An 18,875-nucleotide genomic window follows, 5' to 3' on the forward strand; every position below is an offset into this window, starting at 1 on the left:
GGATTTTACGTTCCAGTAACTCTGTTGACCAGCATTCCGTGGGTTGCTTTTATTGTGAATAGAAGGATGTGAGTCAGGTGAGAGTTCGGTTGGAGAGTTTGTCGGTTCTGCCAGTTTCTGCGATTCAATTGGATGATTATTAAATAATTATTATTATATTAAAATATTAATATATAATAATGTTATTATATATCAAAATAATGTACTCATTTAATTAAGATGCATTTAAGATTGAATTATATTGAGTAGGAGTGAAATATAATATGAAAAATATATGAAACTGAAAACAATCAGAGAAAGATTTTTAAGAAAGATTCGCTTAAAATGTTATATTTCCTGTTAAAAATTACATTATAGATAAATAATTATATAGATATAAGAAGAATTATAGGCAATCCAATAAATATGTCCACAGTTAAACAGGCAATAATAATTGCTTATAAATTTTATTGAACAGGATTATTCTCTTAATAAATGCAACAGTTTGAATTATAAAAGATGGATCTAAAATAGAATACAAAGTAAAATTCAAATCTGATTCAAGAGTTTAATGGTTTAAATGGTACTGACCTTCCATAGATAACGTGCATGTAATTTTGGAATATTTTCTTTAATAATTAAATCTGGATAATCTTAATTACTTTTGAAATTCAATTACATACTTACAATGCTATTTATGTCATTCATCTTATTCATTTCCTTTTTTATAATTTTGAAATAATTCACTTGTCTTGAATTAAAATGAACTGCATTATTTAATTGATTTGTAGAATAAGTCTGAATTCGTGGTAATTTTGTTTTAATTTTATAGCTCCATCTGATCATCAAAATCTTACTTTAATAATCTTTTTTAACTAATCTTCGATGTCCTGAAATTCAATTATCTATTATATAATATAATACTTTGCATGAAATATATAATATGCATGGAATATCATAAAATGCAAAACCTGTAAAAAAATATAATATTTCTAATAAATAATAAATTCTTATTTCTTAAATTCTTTATTCTTAAAAGCAATATAATTACATATAATTTTAGTTTCAGTAATAGATTAAATTAATATATTTTTTATCTTGAAACAATTTATCTTGAACAATATATTAATAAATATTCGCATTATTAATGATTCTAAACATTTTGCAATCTTTACTTGCTCTCTATTCCAATTTACAAAAAGTGGAACTTTTTTATATTTCCATGAATGTTGAATCTTTCAATTTAACATTTTTTAACAGGTTTCTAGAGATATATAAATAGATAAAAATTCCAACATTTAACATACCTTAGATCAACAAACAAAAGATTTAACGTGGTTTCTTTTCACTATGATTTATTTCAGGTATACACGTGATGAAACACGAAAAAGTTTCCGGAGAGCTAAACGACGTCACTGTTTGTGCAGCCATCAAAGTCTCCCGCGTGCCATCGAGCATACCTCGCGATCCACGCTCACGTGTCACGTCTCGTGTCGTCATCCGGGATCATCGATCGCCGATCCGCCGAAATAAAACGCGTCAGACATGCACTTTAAAGCGCGGAGCCGCGTTTTCCTACCTCAGCTGATCGGGAATACCTTTTGTCCCTCTTCACCTCGGGCCACCTTGGAACGAGTGGTGGTGGCGGCCGATTCCTTAGTCAGCCCCACCTGCCCGTCTTTCTCTTTCATACTCCCCTCTTGAATAACCAACTCTCAGTCCCCTCCATGACTGGAGATCGCTTTCGAAGACCCGTTAACCTACTGTGGGCCTTAGTATTCGCGCTACCTTCGTGCCTTCCATGTTGATGGCTCAGATGCTCGTTTCGTGTGTACCTTGGTTTCACAATTAATCGTCCTTGGACATTGGTAGCCAGAGGCGACTTAAGGTATAACTATACTTCTGAAAAAACTTTGACTGCACCATTGTTCAATTTATATTAGAGTTCTGTATTTAACTGGATTCGTTTTTTCATTGCGTTTTGTCGAATGTTCAGGGAAAGCCACTGATGCCAAATGGTTTGCAAAGAGAACCGGAACTAGCCGGTTCCCTCAGGATCGAAGAGAAGTTAAAGATTGAATCGAGAAGATGAAGGGATGGTTCGACGCGTTTCGAATCGATGGTGGACCCACGTTGTACAGTTATAGCAATCGCACACCCGTCACGGGAGATGTTCCTCTAGTGATCGTGTTCGTCGTCTTCGGCACCATTTTCACCGCATTCTTAGTCATATTTCCTGGGATACGAAAAGAGGTTAATATTTCTTTGTTCTTCGTTCTATTATTGAAATTTATTTTATGTTATCGATAGATATAATTAGGAATTAATTACAATTTTTTTGTGTCGTTCACAGCGTTTTAGCACGTTCCTCACGGTGACCTTGAGCCTTTTTGTTGGAGCATCGATTCAAGGTTTATTTGATCGCAATTAAACGATTCTTTTTTTTTTTTTTTTTTCATTGAATTATCTATACATGACTTTTTTTTCCATGTTTATAGTTGCTCAGTATGGATCCTCCTGGCACACGAGCTCCGCAACTATCGTCAGCACGTACAGTGCATTTTCAAGGCAGAAAACCGCCGCTGAAATTGGCGGATATATTGGTTTAATGCATATAAACATCACGTATAGATGTGAGTCACTTATAACAAGCCTTTCAGTCGATTGTAATAGTCTACTGTTCGTCCAAAATCAATTGTTCAAGGTCTCTTTTTCGATTATAAAAAGTATCAAGAATGACGTATATAAATTATTCTAAAATAGATTTGTATATATTCAAACGCAATACAGCAAAACGATTTTGATTTCGTTCAAAATCATTTCTTAAACTAAAAAAGATGTTATAAATAATGTGTTTAATTTTCAGTTGAAATAATTTTAAATATATTTAATCAAATATATATAATTCATCTATAATCAATTAAAATTATTCAAAATATTTTTTTTTTTTTGGATTATATTAATTATTTCATTTTCATGTGTCCAAAATATGTTGAAAAAATAACAAAAAAGAAATCTAGCTTAATCTTTGAATTAAATTATAAATTATTCTTTTCCATTATTTTAATTAATTTTCATTATATAGTGTTACCAAGTAGCGAAAATCCAATGGACGACGTAGAGTACAATGAAAGATTCTGGTGGAGAAGCACAGGAGAGATGACAAGCGCTTTTAAACAAGCTTTGAATCAGGGAGCACCTTTTCCTATCGTTTCTCTAGCCGAATATTTTAGTCTTCACCAAGAAGGTTTCTCCTGGGGAAGCAAGTATAGGCAGGCTGGCTACTACGCATCGCTCATGCTCTGGTATGTCTCGACGAAATACCATTGGCATTGAGTCATTCTTAATTCATTCTTTCATTCTGACTGTATCTTTCTTTTTTATTTACATTGACTAATTGCATTTTTTTAGGACGTCCTTTGCCTCTTGGGCCATGATGAATCTGTTATTAATAGTAGTGCCGCGATACGGCGCTTATGGAATGATCTTTACAGGAATATGTATGTTAATCACAAATTTAGTTTACTGGGCACTTTTACCTTGCGAGCCTCTGATAGCACATGTAGACGGTTCCATTCTTGCTTTTAATTTAGGATGGAATTATTGGCTTGTTTTACTAGCTGGTTAGCTCTCTTATATTTTAAAGTATATCATAAAATTTGATGGGATAGGATCTTCAGGAAGTGAATTTTTCCTTAGGTATCGGATGTTTATTCGCTGGAGTGGTGATAACAGCAATAGACATGATTTTTCCTCATCAATTTTCCACCATATTAGAAGTTGATTATGATACACCGTATGATAGACATGTTATTATAGAAGAAAGTTTCGACACAAGGAATATCAGACGCAGGCTACCTAAAATAGAGGATTCATTTGGTGATCGTATAATAAGGTTCTATTTTATTCTTTTTTCATCAATTGTCTTATTCAATAAAAATAATATGTTTTAAAATTTATTAAATGAATGAAATTTATATGTAATAAATTTATATTTCAGTCAATTATCGTCAAAGCTGCAAAATAGACATGATATTAAGGAGGAAACACAAGGTGTGATAAATCGGGGATATACGTCGCATGAATCTTCAGAATTTCATCATGAATCTAACGATTCATCAAAAAATAATTGGTCTTATCCATTTCCATCATCTTCTCGTAGAACTATCAATGGCTAATCTTTTTGTAATTGTTATTTATAACTATTCTTTTATTGTTAGTAAATTCCTCAAATTTCAGAAGTTTTTAGTTCATTTAAAACTATAAATTTAGCTCTAAAACTCCTATAGAGAAAGGAAAGGAATAAACAGTGATTTTATAATAAAATATTTTCTTGTAATTTTCTTAATAAATTGCAAACAATTAAATAAATTTAATCGTTTAAAAAACATCTAAAAAAAATATCTAAACTCAAGGGAGATGCTTTAAGAACCACAATTAATGATTCTTCCTAAGAATTCTCTTCCTCAATTTAATCAGTTCTGATTATCAATGTCAGAATGAAACAAAATTGATATTAATAATGCATTCACACTGGCATTTCAAAACGTGACTGAACAAAGGAATATTCTTTCATTTTTTGTAATTATAAATAAGAAATATAATACTTGTTATAAATAAGCGTACGCGCATAAATATGTACACTTGATGGAATTGCATGAAATTCACAATAGAATCCATCGTTTTTCTTCTTCTATTTTTCTTTCATTAATGATATTGATCAGACTAGCCAAAGTTTTCGAAGTGATGAATGAAATAGGGTAAACGACGACCTTTGTTCACTTCGTCACAGGATGACATCACGCTCTTTGTCAATGGTCGAGGCCCGCAACTAAATACTCCTATTTTACTAACCTGCAAGTAATATATGTCTTAATTTATTCAAACATTCAAATTTAATTAAATTAAATTCAAATTAAATTTAAATAATATGTATTCGTTAATATAGTTAAGATTTTAATTTATAATTTTAAATCTCAATATTTTAATTATACTTAGTAATTAAGCAATTATAGAACTTACATAACTATGCTTCTTCTGAACAAATTTTAGAAATGAAGTCATATCGGGTCGACCAAAATGATTTATTGCTTTTAACCCAGTAAATATACTTTTTTTAGATAATCTTTGAAAATGGTTCTCACAAATATACTATAACAAAAAAATGTGATTGTACAATAATTTCAAAACTATTATCACAAATACACACGCAACAACTTACCAGCATAGTTGTACGTAAATCGAACTTGTGAAAAAATTGTGTAATAAATATATGAATTTCTAGCACATCTGTAACATCTTTCCTTTCGACATCTCTGAGTACGTCGATGAACCATTCAAAATGTTTATGCGATGGACAAATCCACAAAAAATAAACCTAAATTTAATGAGAAAGAAAACAAGATATTAAAATATAATTAAAATATATTTAATTTCTACTCTAATCTGTTATTAAAAATTTATTTGGAATATTTCATGTATAATTTCATATGATAATAAAAAAAAATATAACACTATAATTTAATTTTAAGTAATTTATATTAAATTTTAATTACCTTCTTACAAGCTACTCCAGAATATCTATTGGTAGATGTTCCAAACACGAGATCATTTAACATGGAGGCGTAGGGGGTGACACCAATACCACCACCAACCATTACAGCAACCTCAAATTTATACCAATCTTGATTACCACCACCGAACGGTCCTTCTATTCTTATCTTTGGATGTTCGTCCTCTGGATTATAATTACAGGGATCAAAATAATTACGAAGTTTCCAAGTCCATGGTCCTTGTGCTTTAATATGACACGATAAAAAATTTTCATGTGGTGCGGAAGTTAAAGTGAACGAATGAAACTCGTTCGACCTAAAGGCGGTACAGGAAAGACGAACCCATTGACCAGATAAATATTTCAAATTTGGCGGTCTGTAGAATTTGATTTTAATTACATCGGAAGGAAGTAATTCTGTTTCGATAATGTCCAGCGCCATATATTTAGTACGAAGACTTACTACCTAAAGAATAATATAATAATAAAATATATGTAATAGGTAAAAAATAATTCAAAGGAAAATAATTAATAAGAAAGACGATTACATGTAAAAATAATTATTCAATTTACCTTATCTAGAGAATAAATAATAGCAGGTCCAACAAAGAAAATCCAAAATCGTGGAGAACCAGTCAAACGAGCCAAACCGTGTATTAAACACAATGCATATAATACTACGTATAAGCTATGTGTAGACCAGAAAAATTTGTACGCTTTCTGGCGAATAGTTGGATGAGCAAAAACAAATATTATCGTCATTACGATAAATAATAAAATTCCAGTCAAACCTGCGTTAAAAAGAACAATAATTTAATAATTATACGAAATTTTATAATAGATAATTAAAATCAATTAGCTACCTGTTACAGTTCTAAAAAGCCAAAACGAAATGGTTAATCGGGCGTCACTTGGGAAGCTAAGTTCGCTGGTCAAACATCGAAGATGAGCTAATGGTTGAGTCGACACATGATAAAAATTAACCATGTGTCCCACGGTATGCAAAACAGAAAAGAACAATGCAGTGCATGCAGCAATTTTATGAAATTGTATATGTGAATCGAGTGGAATATACTGTTGAATAGAAAATTCTTTAAGTTTAGTCAAAAGATTGCGAGACATGGTTAAAAGAAGTAGACTATAACAAAAAGACAAAGCTGCTGCAGATCCTCTAGTTATGGCGATTCCCACTCCCATAATATGTCTCAAATCCGTATGTTCAGCCATGAAAGAGTAATCTGAATCATTTAAAATCAAGTTTCAGTAATCAAGATCTTTCGTAATGATGAGTAAAATAATGAAGAAGACTCACATATAAATCTTTCAACGAACAAAGCAATGGTTGTGACATAAAAAACAAATAAATAAAAAATATTCTGTCGATTTTCCTCGAGAAATGTCGAAATGGCATCCCACTGTTTTTGAGCCCAAGTCTTTGAGTCCTCAGGTGGAAGTTGATCGATATGGAAACTCGTCATGCGAGCTACGTTTGTTGATGTGTCGAGAAAATTTTGCTTCGCGCCTTTGCAATCGAGACCGATTGCCACGAAATCGCCTTTATACTCTTTCATCATCAACTTGAAATCGTTATATGTAAGGTAATCCTTTCTCTCCAGTCCGGCATCCTGAAACAAATCGATACGAAGTGTAATCATGTCTTTGGATACGGATAATTTAACAATGCCATTTTAGAACTGAAAGTTTACTTGGAACATTCCATCGATTAATTCTGTGACATGATCGTCTGACAAACTGGTCGTACGTGCAATTTCTACCAAGGATCGAAGCATTTCTGATAATTCTTCCTTATCGATAACACCATTACAATCTTTGTCACACATATCGAAGATAATCCTCAATTTATCCTCAGTTTTTCCTCGCGAGAATAGCAAAACAGTGTCCAAAAATTCCTAAAAAATAATCTTGTATTAATTTTTTACTAATTCTTTTATTTATACCTTTACTAATTTTTAAAATCATTTTTAATCAATTTCTTTCTCTTCTGTTTTCATTAATTTTTTTTTTACTTTCATTTTTCTCATCATTTTCTTTTTCAATCTTGCACAATATCCGCGTAAACTATTAAAATATTCAACCTCAAAAGAATAGAAGAAGTTTACCAATCTCTATTTACCGGAAGTAGGAGAAACTCTCATGTAAAATTCATACAAAATATTGCAATACGAATGATAGACTAGTTACAATAAACTAGTAAGTGATTAACGAATATAAAAGATACAAAATTACAGATAAAGATCATTTCTCAAATATTCAATTTTCATTACCTGGAACGAAATACGACCGTCTCTATCTTTATCAACGATATTAAACATTTTCTTCACGAAAACCGCGTCCGCACGCATTCCAAGCGCACTCGCAAATTCGCTTTTAGAAAGCGATGTCCTCATCACGGTAACGACTTCACCGCTGTCGCTATCCTCGGATCGTCGCCGCCTTTCACCAGGTCGTAAACCAAACGTCAAAGCATAAGCTTCCCTAAAGAACTGTCATGAAAGGAAAAAACTGGTATTATACATAGAGGTGAAGCAGGAAATGGTACACTACATCCATTAAAACCCGAGATAGGAATTGATTCGAGAGAAGGAAGAAAAGAAAAAAAAAATATAATAATACTTGTTCCAATTTTTTCTGACGGCGTTCCTTCGTTTCCGCTTTTGCAAGCATAATATCCCGGCTCACTTGGGACAGTGTGAAGTGCTTCTTATGGGACGCCAGAAATGCCTCCAGTTTCGCAATGAACTTTCTACGTGAGGCCAGTGAATCCAGTTCAAGGACAAGGTCGTAGTCTCGCGGTATTCTCAACAGAACCAATGGCTTACGATGACCATTTTCATTCTCCTATATAAATGCATAATTATTATTGTAGATACGATTGTGAGGAACACAAGTTAATGCTAATTTTTAATTAATAATCATACATTATGGTCAAGGATAAATTATTCATTGATTGACATCAATGATTAATTATCAGGGATTGAATATAAGATAAGAATATAATTATAATTAATTATTTTAACAATAATTAGCGTAGCTTCATTAATTAATTACAATTTTCATGAATTTTGAAAATTCACGAAAGCGTGGAATTACACTGGCTTCGTATATTAATCCGGCCCGTTGAATTCGGTGAACCGTCCATAAAACCAGTCTTGAAAAATTTCCACGTATTAGTATTTCCTTACTTGTTATACAATTAAGAAATTCCGTATAAGATCTCTCGTCTAGATTTTCCTTTGAAATTTCATATAAATAAAGAATGAAGGCTGGCTTTTCGCAATCACCTGCGATTCTTCCATCGTGACTGTGTTAATGTCGTTGAAATCAAATGTACGCAGTTTCTCGCCTTTGCGATCGACGATGTGCAGAGCCGCTTCCGGCCCAAATTTCACCTTGACCAAACGACGATGATTCGCGTGTAGCCATTCGCGCACTATCATCTTGTCCACGCAGATCTTACCATCGTTTCTTTTTTGTATCGCCTCTTGGAGAATTTTCAATCGTCTTCTTCGCCGATTCTGAAGCTTGACCAGGCCGTAACCGGCACCGGCGCAAAGAATCGGTACAAACCCGAGAAAAACACAGGCGTATATGTACACCAGCTCGCTTCCCTATAATGGAGTGGATGCACATAGCTTTAAGACTTTTACGTATAAGGTAAAACAGGAGGGGAATGTGAAATTGCAGGAAGATAGTGGTTGCATTAGATAATGTACAAGAATGGTATAAGGAATACTAATCACCTCAAAGTAGTCGTAACGTTGTAATGGGACGCAGGGTTCTAACATCGTTGAATTTAGTTGATAAGGTTGGGGACAGGGGTCTCCTTCCTCCCAGGTGAATACTTTTCTTTGAATCGCGTTCGCCGGTATTCCTGTCGCGTTTACTATCACATCCCATAAAGTAACTCGGCGAATATCTGCTATCTCGCTTTTTGTAAAAATTCTGAAACGAAATTTAGATTTATAATATGTTTGGAGTAGATATATAGATAGATTTTTACATACTTCAAAATTTTATATTATATAATTCGCATATATCTTTTAAATTTTATATACGAGTCAAAATTATTGGATGTTGATTTAATTTTTATTACTTTTAGTATCAAATTTAACCACTTACCCATTCTCTTCATTTTCAAACCAAAATCTATCAGAATCTCTCAAACGAAGAAATTGCTCTTTTATCACAGTAGAAAAAAGTTCTCCAGGACCTGCACTAGATTCCAACATCCCGCCAACATAAACATCCATATTGTTCAAATTATTCGAATGGATTTCGACTAACGTTCGCAACAACGAAGGATTTTTATTAAACAATTCTGGATTGATTTCGTTCCAAGTCTTCTTTCGAGGCAGGTTGAAATGTGCTCTGGCTGTATTATAATCTGGAAGCCCGTTGTCTCTGCCTCGCATAATATTCAAAGCCCCTAAATCTCGTCTTGAAAATTCCATAGGCCCAAATAAATTGTTTCTAATATCAGTGCCAAGAAGATTGTCCTCTTTTTCTGCTATTTGCGAAGTCATACCCATGAGAAGTTCTTCAATTGTACTATTAGTTAAAACTTCCTAAATACAAGTATACATACATATGTATAATTACGTTTAAGTTAGATTATTCTCTTCAAAATAATTATCTTTTTGAAGTTTAAACAAACAATAAATAAATAAAAGATAAGTTCAAATGATATTTTAATAATTACATTAGAATCCCACCAGGTGGAACAGAGTCTAATCGCAGGTTGATCGGTATTTGTTCTTCTGTATTTGCAATTTTCATCTCGACGGTACAATCCAGGTGGTATCAAAGTATGCCCAAATCGGAAAGCTGCGCTTTGAAATATGTGACTGATACCAGGATGAAGATCTGACTTGTATCCCGTATAAGGTGGCAGATCCTCGTTCAAAAGTATAGGAATATACTCGTACAAAATGATATTCTGCAATTAAGAAAAAAAAAACAAAAAAACAAAATTAAAGAAAGAAGAATGTTCTGTATAACATGTACAATATGTTTAAATGGTATAAAGACGATATTCAAAGATTTCATAAAGGATTACGGTTTGTGAGTTTATATTAATTCTTGAAGTAAAATTAGTATATCGAGTTACATCAACCGGTATACAGTTACAAGAAATAATATAACATTACTTGCATTACAATGGCAGGATGACAATTTACGGTGTATGCAAGAAGGATGAATTTATAATTGAATTAAATAATATTAATTAATATTATTGAAATTAAAGATATTTATATATTTATTACTGATATTGAATTTCATTATTAATCTACATGATTGTAAAAAAATCCTAAATATTTTATCATTTTAAACTTCTTTCTACTAATGATAAATTTTTAAACGAATGAAAACTTACTTTAATTCGCTTTAATTCTAATAATACAAAATTCAAAAGATATCGATATAAACCTGATTTTTACCTGAAGCGTCCCTATAACAACACGTCTTGCTTTCTGAAAGATATCCTCATCGGACATACTCGGATTCTCCAGTTGAATACGAGCAGCAATCACATTGTGCCACCGATAAAATAATATTCCGAGAGCCAACAGTGGAGGATGTTGATTTGTTCGTGGATCTCCAAGAACTGAACCATTTTTTTTTTTTTTTATCGTGAAAAAATTATCGAAAATTGTCACGTGCAAAGAAATAAAAGGAGAGAAACTCACGATAAAGGCGTTCCGGGCTGAGCATTCTCATAACGTGTGGAACAGCATGATTGAAAAGTGGGGCACGCATCGTGTTCCTTACAGGGAATTTCCTGGTTGGTTCCATGAGGAGACTTCCATTTTTAAACGATCTCATAGTATTCGCCCATGCTTCACTGCTCGAATAAACGAAGCTACCGTCGATCCAGCTCGTCACTTTGTTTATCTGCAACCTCACGTATTCAGAGCTACTTTTCACGATTTATTTCCCAGTATTTGAACGATTTTCGATACTCATAATATTCGTTTACTCTCGTATAATTGATTCGAAAGTAATTTCGCTTTCACATATGTGAAATTCGATTGAAATTTGAGCGGAGAGAGAAGATTTGTTTTAATTATTTCATGATTTATTTATTTAAAATATCTAAATAGGTAATATAAATAAAATTATATTGTTTAATGTTGAAAGATTTAAACATATCGAAAATAAGATTTCAGAAAAAGAAATTATCGTGATTATGGGGGACCAGTATGGGGGTCCAAAGTGTTGAAAATATTAAAACAATACAGAAGATAAGAAAATTTTGCGTAATATGCAAAAATATATAAAATATGTAAGAAGTACAAATTATTATAATATGAAGAAGATAAAAAAAGAAATCTCTGTTTAAATTTCATTCCCTTAATTATGTTTAATAATAAAAATAAACGAGTAGAAATTCTGATATTAGAAGTGAAAAAGTTTCTATGAATTTATATTGAATTATATTATACAATATATTATTTATTTATTTATAGTACTAAAAGCATATACGTGACATGTTTTCTCGTGAAAAATGTTCGACGTGCTTTGGTCAGTAATTACGTGATACGCTGAAAGAAAGGGTAAGAAACAGCTTACAGAGCTCTTAATGACCATTACTTTCTCCGATCGTTAAAAATAACTCATCTTGTTTCAGAAACAGGTCGTGTAAATTTTTTAATAAAATCCTTAACTCTTCATTCTTCTTTAATAATTCCATTTTACTGTATTTCTAAGAATTTCTATGAAGTAATTCAGAAATTTAACAATCATGAAAAACTACAATAAAATATACAATTCGAAATGAAAATAGATTGTATCATTTAATTTTATTATTATTTAAAAAGATACTAGGTAAAGATCTTTCTTTAAAACTTTCACAATTTGTAGTAAAATATTCAAATCAAATTTAAATTAAATTCAAGATTCTTTACCATCTTTGTATCCAAAAATTCCCCAAATACTACAAGCCTGTCTTTTAATAGACAACACCATTGCCCATTCAAATTCCATCCAATTATTACTCTCTAAATAAATAAAAATAATAAAATTATTTTCGAATTAAAATCAAAAAGAACGAATTATAACGAACTGATCCCAAATTATCCCAAATATTATTCGAAATCAACGCATGGATAAAATTATCTCCCGGAACGAAAAGAGAATAAATCGGATCAGGGAAAGCAAGAAATTACCTGTTCACGAGGGCTATTAGGGCTGCGTCCGGTTTGTCGATCGTAATCCGCCCGACGGAAGGGAATGTACTTGTTACCTTGGCACTCCTTGTCGAAAACCGGATCACATTTATCCACGTCGATTCGATGGTACTCTATGGGGCAGCCACTTTCGCTGGCCATGATTATCTCCGACGTGACCAGTTGCCCTGAAACGATTCCGTATGCGGTATTCGATGAACACCGATCGAGGTATTTATTGCTCTCAAGGAAGCGAAGTTGCAAACGCCGGGACCGGTTCTACTCGAAGGATTTACTTTTTCTCCGGTCGCTTCCGTACCACTACTGATCGCCAATAAAAAATAAAAAAAAAAAAATCGACGCGGATGGAATCCAGGGGACTGGCCCAGTTTTTACTTTCCGCCTCTTTCGAGAATCGGCCATACTTTTTCCTGTCGAGTCTCACCATGTTTTTTCATTTCATTTTAACGCCTGTTGGTGCCCCACATTTTCGGGGCAAAGAGGAGGATACGTGAGATTATCCACGTTTCACTTCAAATTATCAGAGAATTTTACATTTTACATCCTCGTTTTTTCATTTTATTTTTATCTTTATACTTTTGATTTATTTATAGGCATATAAATATAAATATAAGATATATCGATAATTGAAATTCATAATCGTTTTGAAAAATGATTTTTTGAACGATTTTACATGCATGAAAATATTTTTACTATTGGCAAAATTAATGTTGATTTCTATTCAGAAACACGTTTATATTATATATAAATAATATATTTTTATAATATTATTTTATTAATCTTGATCATTTGTGTGCAATAAATTTAACTTGAAATTTATTTATTTAATTTAATATGTTTACTTTTTTAGATAATCATTTTCTTTTGTTCTATTCGCGTGTTTCAACAATGAGTAAGAGTTAATCATCGTAAAAGAATGTATAATTTATAATTTACATTTTTATGATTAATTTCTAAAAGTATTTTTTTAATCTTAAAGAAATGTGAATATTGCATTGATTCTAAACCTGAATAATATTGAACAAGATTTAAATTAGATTTAGATAAACTCTTAATAATTTAAGGGATTAATTAAGCTCTCAAATATTTATTAAATATTGATGAGCAAATATTGATATTTGATAAATTTGAGCAAAAAAATTTTATATAAATCAAGAAAACGATTACTCGAAAAACAATTTTCTATCATTTGATTATATGTTTCTAGAAAAAAGAACTTGATTTACAATTTTACATCTTTGTTGCAATTATTATATTCCAATGTAGAAATTGTATCCGCCTACTCAATTCTAATTTTGCCATAATGTTTGATAAACTGGAAAATGATGATTATAAGTTGCCAAGAATAATAACGTGCATAAAATCATAAAGTAGATATAGTAAATCCATTGAAAAGTAATAAAATCAAAATTTGTTTAAGCGCACGTATGCATGATGAATTTTTCTAATAGATCTTATCGAAATAAAATTCTCTCTTAAAAATATATCAATAATATATTTCTACTTTTCTTAAAACATCATTGCCATTTTTTAAAATTTATTTGCATCTATTGTAAAATTCCAATAAAATTTAATTTTAATTTGATAAATTCAGAAATAAAAATAACAATTTTAAAAATTAATCTTCAATTTTTTAGATTAATTTTTATTTTCATAATCATCCATAATCATATAGTATGCATTTATATTTCAAATATAAATAAAAATGGATCTCGTTTCCTATATTTATCTTCTTTTCTTTTAGGAGAAAATATACCTATATAAATTATCCACTAAATTAATAATATTCTTGTTTGAATAACATGAGCCAAATTTCACTATACGTTATTACAGAATATTTTAGCGTGAAAAGTAGATCAAAAAGTTCCTTGCACCTGGTGCTATTCCAACACTCAGACACGTTACAGTTTGCGCAATATGTAATACGGATATTCGAATAGGTGCACCGTCAGCCATGGCAATTTTTTTTCTTTATAATTTTACATAATATTCTATTATTATCTGACTCATTTTAAATGTTTGCAAATGCTAATTTTTTTATATCATCGATACTTTTATTAATATTTTTATTAACATGATATTTTAATGTAAACTATGTCGATTTTTTGCAATATATGAGAATAGAAGGAGAATATATTTTTAAGAAATTATCAAAAGATAGTTTGCATCATCTATTTTTGCCTATAATCTCTTTATAAAAATTAAATAAATCGTGCAATATGATTAATATTTGCATGAAATAAATATTGAATTAAACGTTTTTTAAAATAGAAATCACTTTTCTTTATATGAATGATTTATAAATTTAAATATACTATTTAAATAAGTGATAGAATAATAATAATTAAAAATAATAATTATTCTATAAAAATTTAAGTATATTTTCTCCAAACGAAATAAATATAAAAAAGTTATTTAAGATCCATAATCATCTAAATATTCTTATTTTTTCAAATTATTAAAAATATTATATTAATTTATTTTAATATTTAAGCGTATATATATTTTTTCTTTTCAATTCAATTTTACTCATAATTATTCATAATTACTTAAAATTAGAAACAATATTATTTGTATCATTTCTCCCATAATTATTTTTAAAAAATTTCCAGCTTTAATTCTTACCAAAGAACGCAAATAGTGCTGTCCTATTTTTAACAGATGGCAGACCATCGTCACCCTGCATGAAAAGCTGACTAAGCTTCCTTGGAGACGGCCTATCCTGACCAGCCATCATATAAACTCCATCAGAATAAGCTGCTGGCATCTTTCGTATCAGCCTGCTGTCTACGGATGTAAGAAACATGTTAAGTCTATTACTTAAAATTACTTTTATTTAAAATTACATTTTGTTAAGTTTTTATCTATCAAATTATAAATATAATTTACTTATCATTTTATTATTATTATATGTGCATTAGGATAGGATTTCATCTCGATATCATGTTAAGGATTAAATTGTGCAATATAATTTAAAAAATAATGGATATTCAAAATCCAATTATAATAATTGGATTTATTATCAATTATAATAATCCAATTATAAAAATATATAGAAAATAAAATAGAAAAAAATAATGGATCTTAAAATATTAATTTATAATTATTTTTTTTCACATAAAATATATAGTTAATATTAGATAATCATAACAAAATTTTATTATTATTAATTTTTATCCATTTCGATATATTTTTATTATTTATTATTTACATTTATTATTTATTATTATTTATATATTTATATTTTAAAAATATATATATCTTATTTTTAAAATGTAATTATTATTATAATTCATATTAAATAAATAGAGCTTTTATATATAAATAAACATTATAAATAAATAGACATTGATAGTAGATATGATCGAGGAACAAAATGATTTTTATGTTTAAAAAATCATAACATTTTTGTCGACAGAGTTAATTATATTCTTTCTCTGTTAAAATTTTTATTAGCTATTTTATACCGATCTATATTGAAATAAAACAGTAACTTTTTTCGCGTTTCATTCTATGCATTGGTTTTGCACGCTATTGCAATTCGAGTCGCATCACAATATCAATAAAAAATATTTGTGACAAATATTCACTATCATTGATAATTACTATTTATATCTTTGTAATAATTGTAATAATATTACAATAAATTGTAATAATATAGTAATTTTGTAGTAATTTTTAATGCATTACAAATGCATCATTTTAAGTAAAACAAACTTAAACAGAGCTATAAAGAGTTAATAAAATTAAACAAATTAACACACGTGTGCTTGTCGTTGACAAAATAATGAAGCAATGCTATTTGAACTACTTGCCAATCGATCCCCAATCCGGATGAGCCAGATTGTTGTACCATCCATCGTACCTCTGTTTATCTGCATAACTGTGCACTACTCCTGCAACATGAGAAAACGTTATTTATGATCATAATCAACAAGAAAATATAAATTTTTATCAATAAAATACCAATTATTTTTAATAGAGAACGATTTTTTTTAAAATCGAACATCATAAAAGAATTCAATTGTTATGACAGTTATTTAATAATTAGTGAAAATTTTTAATTAAATAAATATATAAATTTTTTAATGTATAATAAATCATCGTAATGGTTTGAAATGCCATTGAAATATGAATTATTTCTTAGAATCGTGAAATTTTTAAGAAAGAAAAAATGAAATTATTCGTTTGTTTTTTGTTACTATTTTTGAAAAGATTGATTGATTCGTTAGTTTAGACATATCACGTGATAATCGTTTAGACAGACAACTATGCACATAAATTATTCTTTAGCTACAGAGGAGATCGGGGCTCAGATATTTAAACAGATCCGGTTATCAACGTCTAATTTACGATCGACGAAGTTTCGTATTTATTAATTACAAATGAATGTGCAATTAGTTTTTAAACTATTTAATGAAAAGATTAAATTTTAAATCACTTCAAAAATAAATAAAAGAATGCTGAAAAGATTAATTTCCTAAATAATATTGAATTAATTTTTATAATTCAAAATAAGATTTGGATTTAGATAAAATATGTGTAAGTTCTTATACGATATTCAAACTTTTTAGAAACATAAATTCACTTTAATTCTTAAAATTATAAAAAAGATTAGAAAAATTAATAAATTAATAAAAACTAAAAAAGAATTAATATATTCATTAATATTATTATTAGAATTACCTTTAATTTTCTTTACTAATTACTTTCTTTATATAGAGCTTGACAAAAATTAAATAAAAATTCTTTTCACTATGAAAATTAAATACTTATTCATATAACAGTAATCAAAATCAGGATATAATTTAATTAATAATAATAAACTAATAGTCTAATATATCATCCTTTTTCAAAATTATTACATGTATCAACAAAGAAGAGTAAGAATTAATATTCAATTTAAAATTCTGTTCCTATTTAGATTTATATATTATTTTTAGACAATCAAGAATATTCGTTTCAAAGCTAAATCAACTATTTTTATGAAAATACAAAAAAATTCTATTTCATTTCAAATAGACCTACTTCTAACGTGTCAGTATTAAAAAATAATATATCATTGTTCCAATTAAAAGATACTAAAGAAAACCTTTCCGATGGAACATCGTTGCTCTATATTTTTACTTTTAGGTACACTTTCGTCTTGAACTTGTTTGAGCATATAACGGAATCGCACGCGTACACTAAACATAAAGTAAAAGTCATGAGCATTGTACCGGTCTTAATAGGCAGGACGATCCAAAGTAGCCAGATTAACAAATAGATCCAGTTTGAATCTGATCTCGGTGGTCGTCGTCGTGTCATCGTCAACGAATCGGCAACACGCACCCGTGCATTTCTTTTAATGTTTTCGTTTATCACCACTTGATCCCGCTTCTGGCACACTAAACAATCACTGTTATCCAATGCTTTAGATTCAAACTCTATCGAGGAAATGCATATCCTGGCGAAATATGTTTCTGCTTTGGTAGAACGATCTGTAAGTATACTAACGTGTAAAAGAGGAACAGTTATAAGGAAGACATATAAGACGAGACACGCACCGCGACAAAGACAAACGTTTAAAAAATTGTTGACGAAGGGAACGAAAGAAGAGAAAAAAGGAGAGCGACGAAATGACACTTTCCGTGTCGTGGATATGCTACCGTGTGTCTGTAACCGGGCTATCACGGAGAACAGAGACAACACGTGCGATATACGGATGAAAGAAAAAGAATCGAGGTCCGTTCGCTTTGACTCTCAGGGTATGCCTCGTGTCTGGTGGCTTCGAGCAGGATTCCCCCCACTGCGAGGATATCGAGAACGGTGAGCGAGGGTACACCTCATACTCAAGTGGTTTGGGCCAAGAGCGCTCGGCCTATTGCCTGTGTGTGTTGTATAGCCGTTCTTGGATACGCGGTGAAAGTCGCCGGCCTATTTGTTTCGTTACCGCGAACGCGCTATCTTTCTTTCTCTTTCCCTCCATTTAACATTATGCATGTATTTCTTTCTCTTTCTCTTCATCTCTTTCTATCTTTCTTCTTCTTTCAAATGCTCACCAGCTCTGTCTTCTTATTCGCCTCTATACTCCTCCACTCTCCTCTTCTCGTCCTCGTCGTCTCTTCACCTCTTCCCATGATTCGTTCACCGTGTAC

General features: G+C 30.3%; 2 protein-coding genes across 4 annotated transcripts; one reads left to right on the top strand and one right to left on the bottom strand.

The window, feature by feature from the left end:
• The first annotated feature begins 1,343 nt into the window (after positions 1–1,343).
• On the top strand, positions 1,344–4,350 carry mol (dual oxidase maturation factor 1 mol). The gene is made up of 8 exons (XM_003698690.3): positions 1,344–1,867; positions 1,976–2,232; positions 2,333–2,390; positions 2,478–2,612; positions 3,065–3,284; positions 3,391–3,602; positions 3,679–3,874; positions 3,980–4,350. The coding sequence occupies exons 2-8, from the start codon at positions 2,068–2,070 to the stop codon at positions 4,155–4,157; spliced, it is 1,164 nt and encodes a 387-aa protein (XP_003698738.1). The 5' UTR covers positions 1,344–1,867; positions 1,976–2,067; the 3' UTR covers positions 4,158–4,350.
• Positions 4,293–18,494, bottom strand: Duox (dual oxidase). Of its 3 annotated transcripts, none has more exons than XM_086909706.1 (21): positions 18,285–18,494; positions 17,958–18,218; positions 16,554–16,634; positions 15,364–15,521; positions 12,718–12,905; positions 11,239–11,443; positions 10,990–11,156; positions 10,251–10,487; positions 9,671–10,116; positions 9,292–9,493; positions 8,833–9,159; positions 8,165–8,389; positions 7,816–8,034; positions 7,237–7,440; positions 6,843–7,155; positions 6,394–6,768; positions 6,104–6,321; positions 5,535–5,996; positions 5,201–5,356; positions 5,002–5,130; positions 4,293–4,833 (listed from the first exon to the last, which is right to left on the bottom strand). In XM_086909706.1, exons 3-21 carry the CDS (start codon positions 16,592–16,594, stop codon positions 4,705–4,707), a joined length of 4,401 nt encoding a protein of 1,466 aa, XP_086765832.1. In that variant the 5' UTR covers positions 16,595–16,634; positions 17,958–18,218; positions 18,285–18,494; the 3' UTR covers positions 4,293–4,704. The 3 variants fall into 3 exon arrangements, with proteins under 3 accessions (XP_086765832.1, XP_031775773.2, XP_086765833.1); XM_031919913.2 differs by having other exon boundaries at positions 15,364–15,525; XM_086909707.1 differs by lacking the exon at positions 8,833–9,159 and having other exon boundaries at positions 15,364–15,525.
• Positions 18,495–18,875: the final 381 nt, after the last annotated feature.

Source organism: Apis florea, unplaced genomic scaffold (genome assembly GCF_048593485.1).
Source record: "Apis florea isolate Af1SG1 unplaced genomic scaffold, ASM4859348v1 contig_3158_pilon, whole genome shotgun sequence".
Taxonomy (NCBI): Eukaryota; Metazoa; Arthropoda; class Insecta; order Hymenoptera; family Apidae; genus Apis; species Apis florea.

What these genes read in the sequence shown, in the direction of transcription:
- Duox (XM_031919913.2), bottom strand. Translation starts at nt 18,045, where the DNA reads ATGACACGACGACGACCACCGAGATCAGATTCAAACTGGATCTATTTG. An exon ending in AGCACTATTTGCGTTCTTTG is followed by an intron (nt 12,906 to 15,363) that starts GTAAGAATTAAA and finishes GAATCGTTTCAG; the next exon opens with GGCAACTGGTCACGTCGGAG. An exon ending in CTAATAGCCCTCGTGAACAG is followed by an intron (nt 11,444 to 12,717) that starts GTAATTTCTTGC and finishes GTGAGGTTGCAG; the next exon opens with ATAAACAAAGTGACGAGCTG.
- mol (XM_003698690.3), top strand. Translation starts at nt 2,068, where the DNA reads ATGAAGGGATGGTTCGACGCGTTTCGAATCGATGGTGGACCCACGTTG. An exon ending in TTCCTGGGATACGAAAAGAG is followed by an intron (nt 2,233 to 2,332) that starts GTTAATATTTCT and finishes TGTCGTTCACAG; the next exon opens with CGTTTTAGCACGTTCCTCAC. An exon ending in TATAAACATCACGTATAGAT is followed by an intron (nt 2,613 to 3,064) that starts GTGAGTCACTTA and finishes TTCATTATATAG; the next exon opens with TGTTACCAAGTAGCGAAAAT.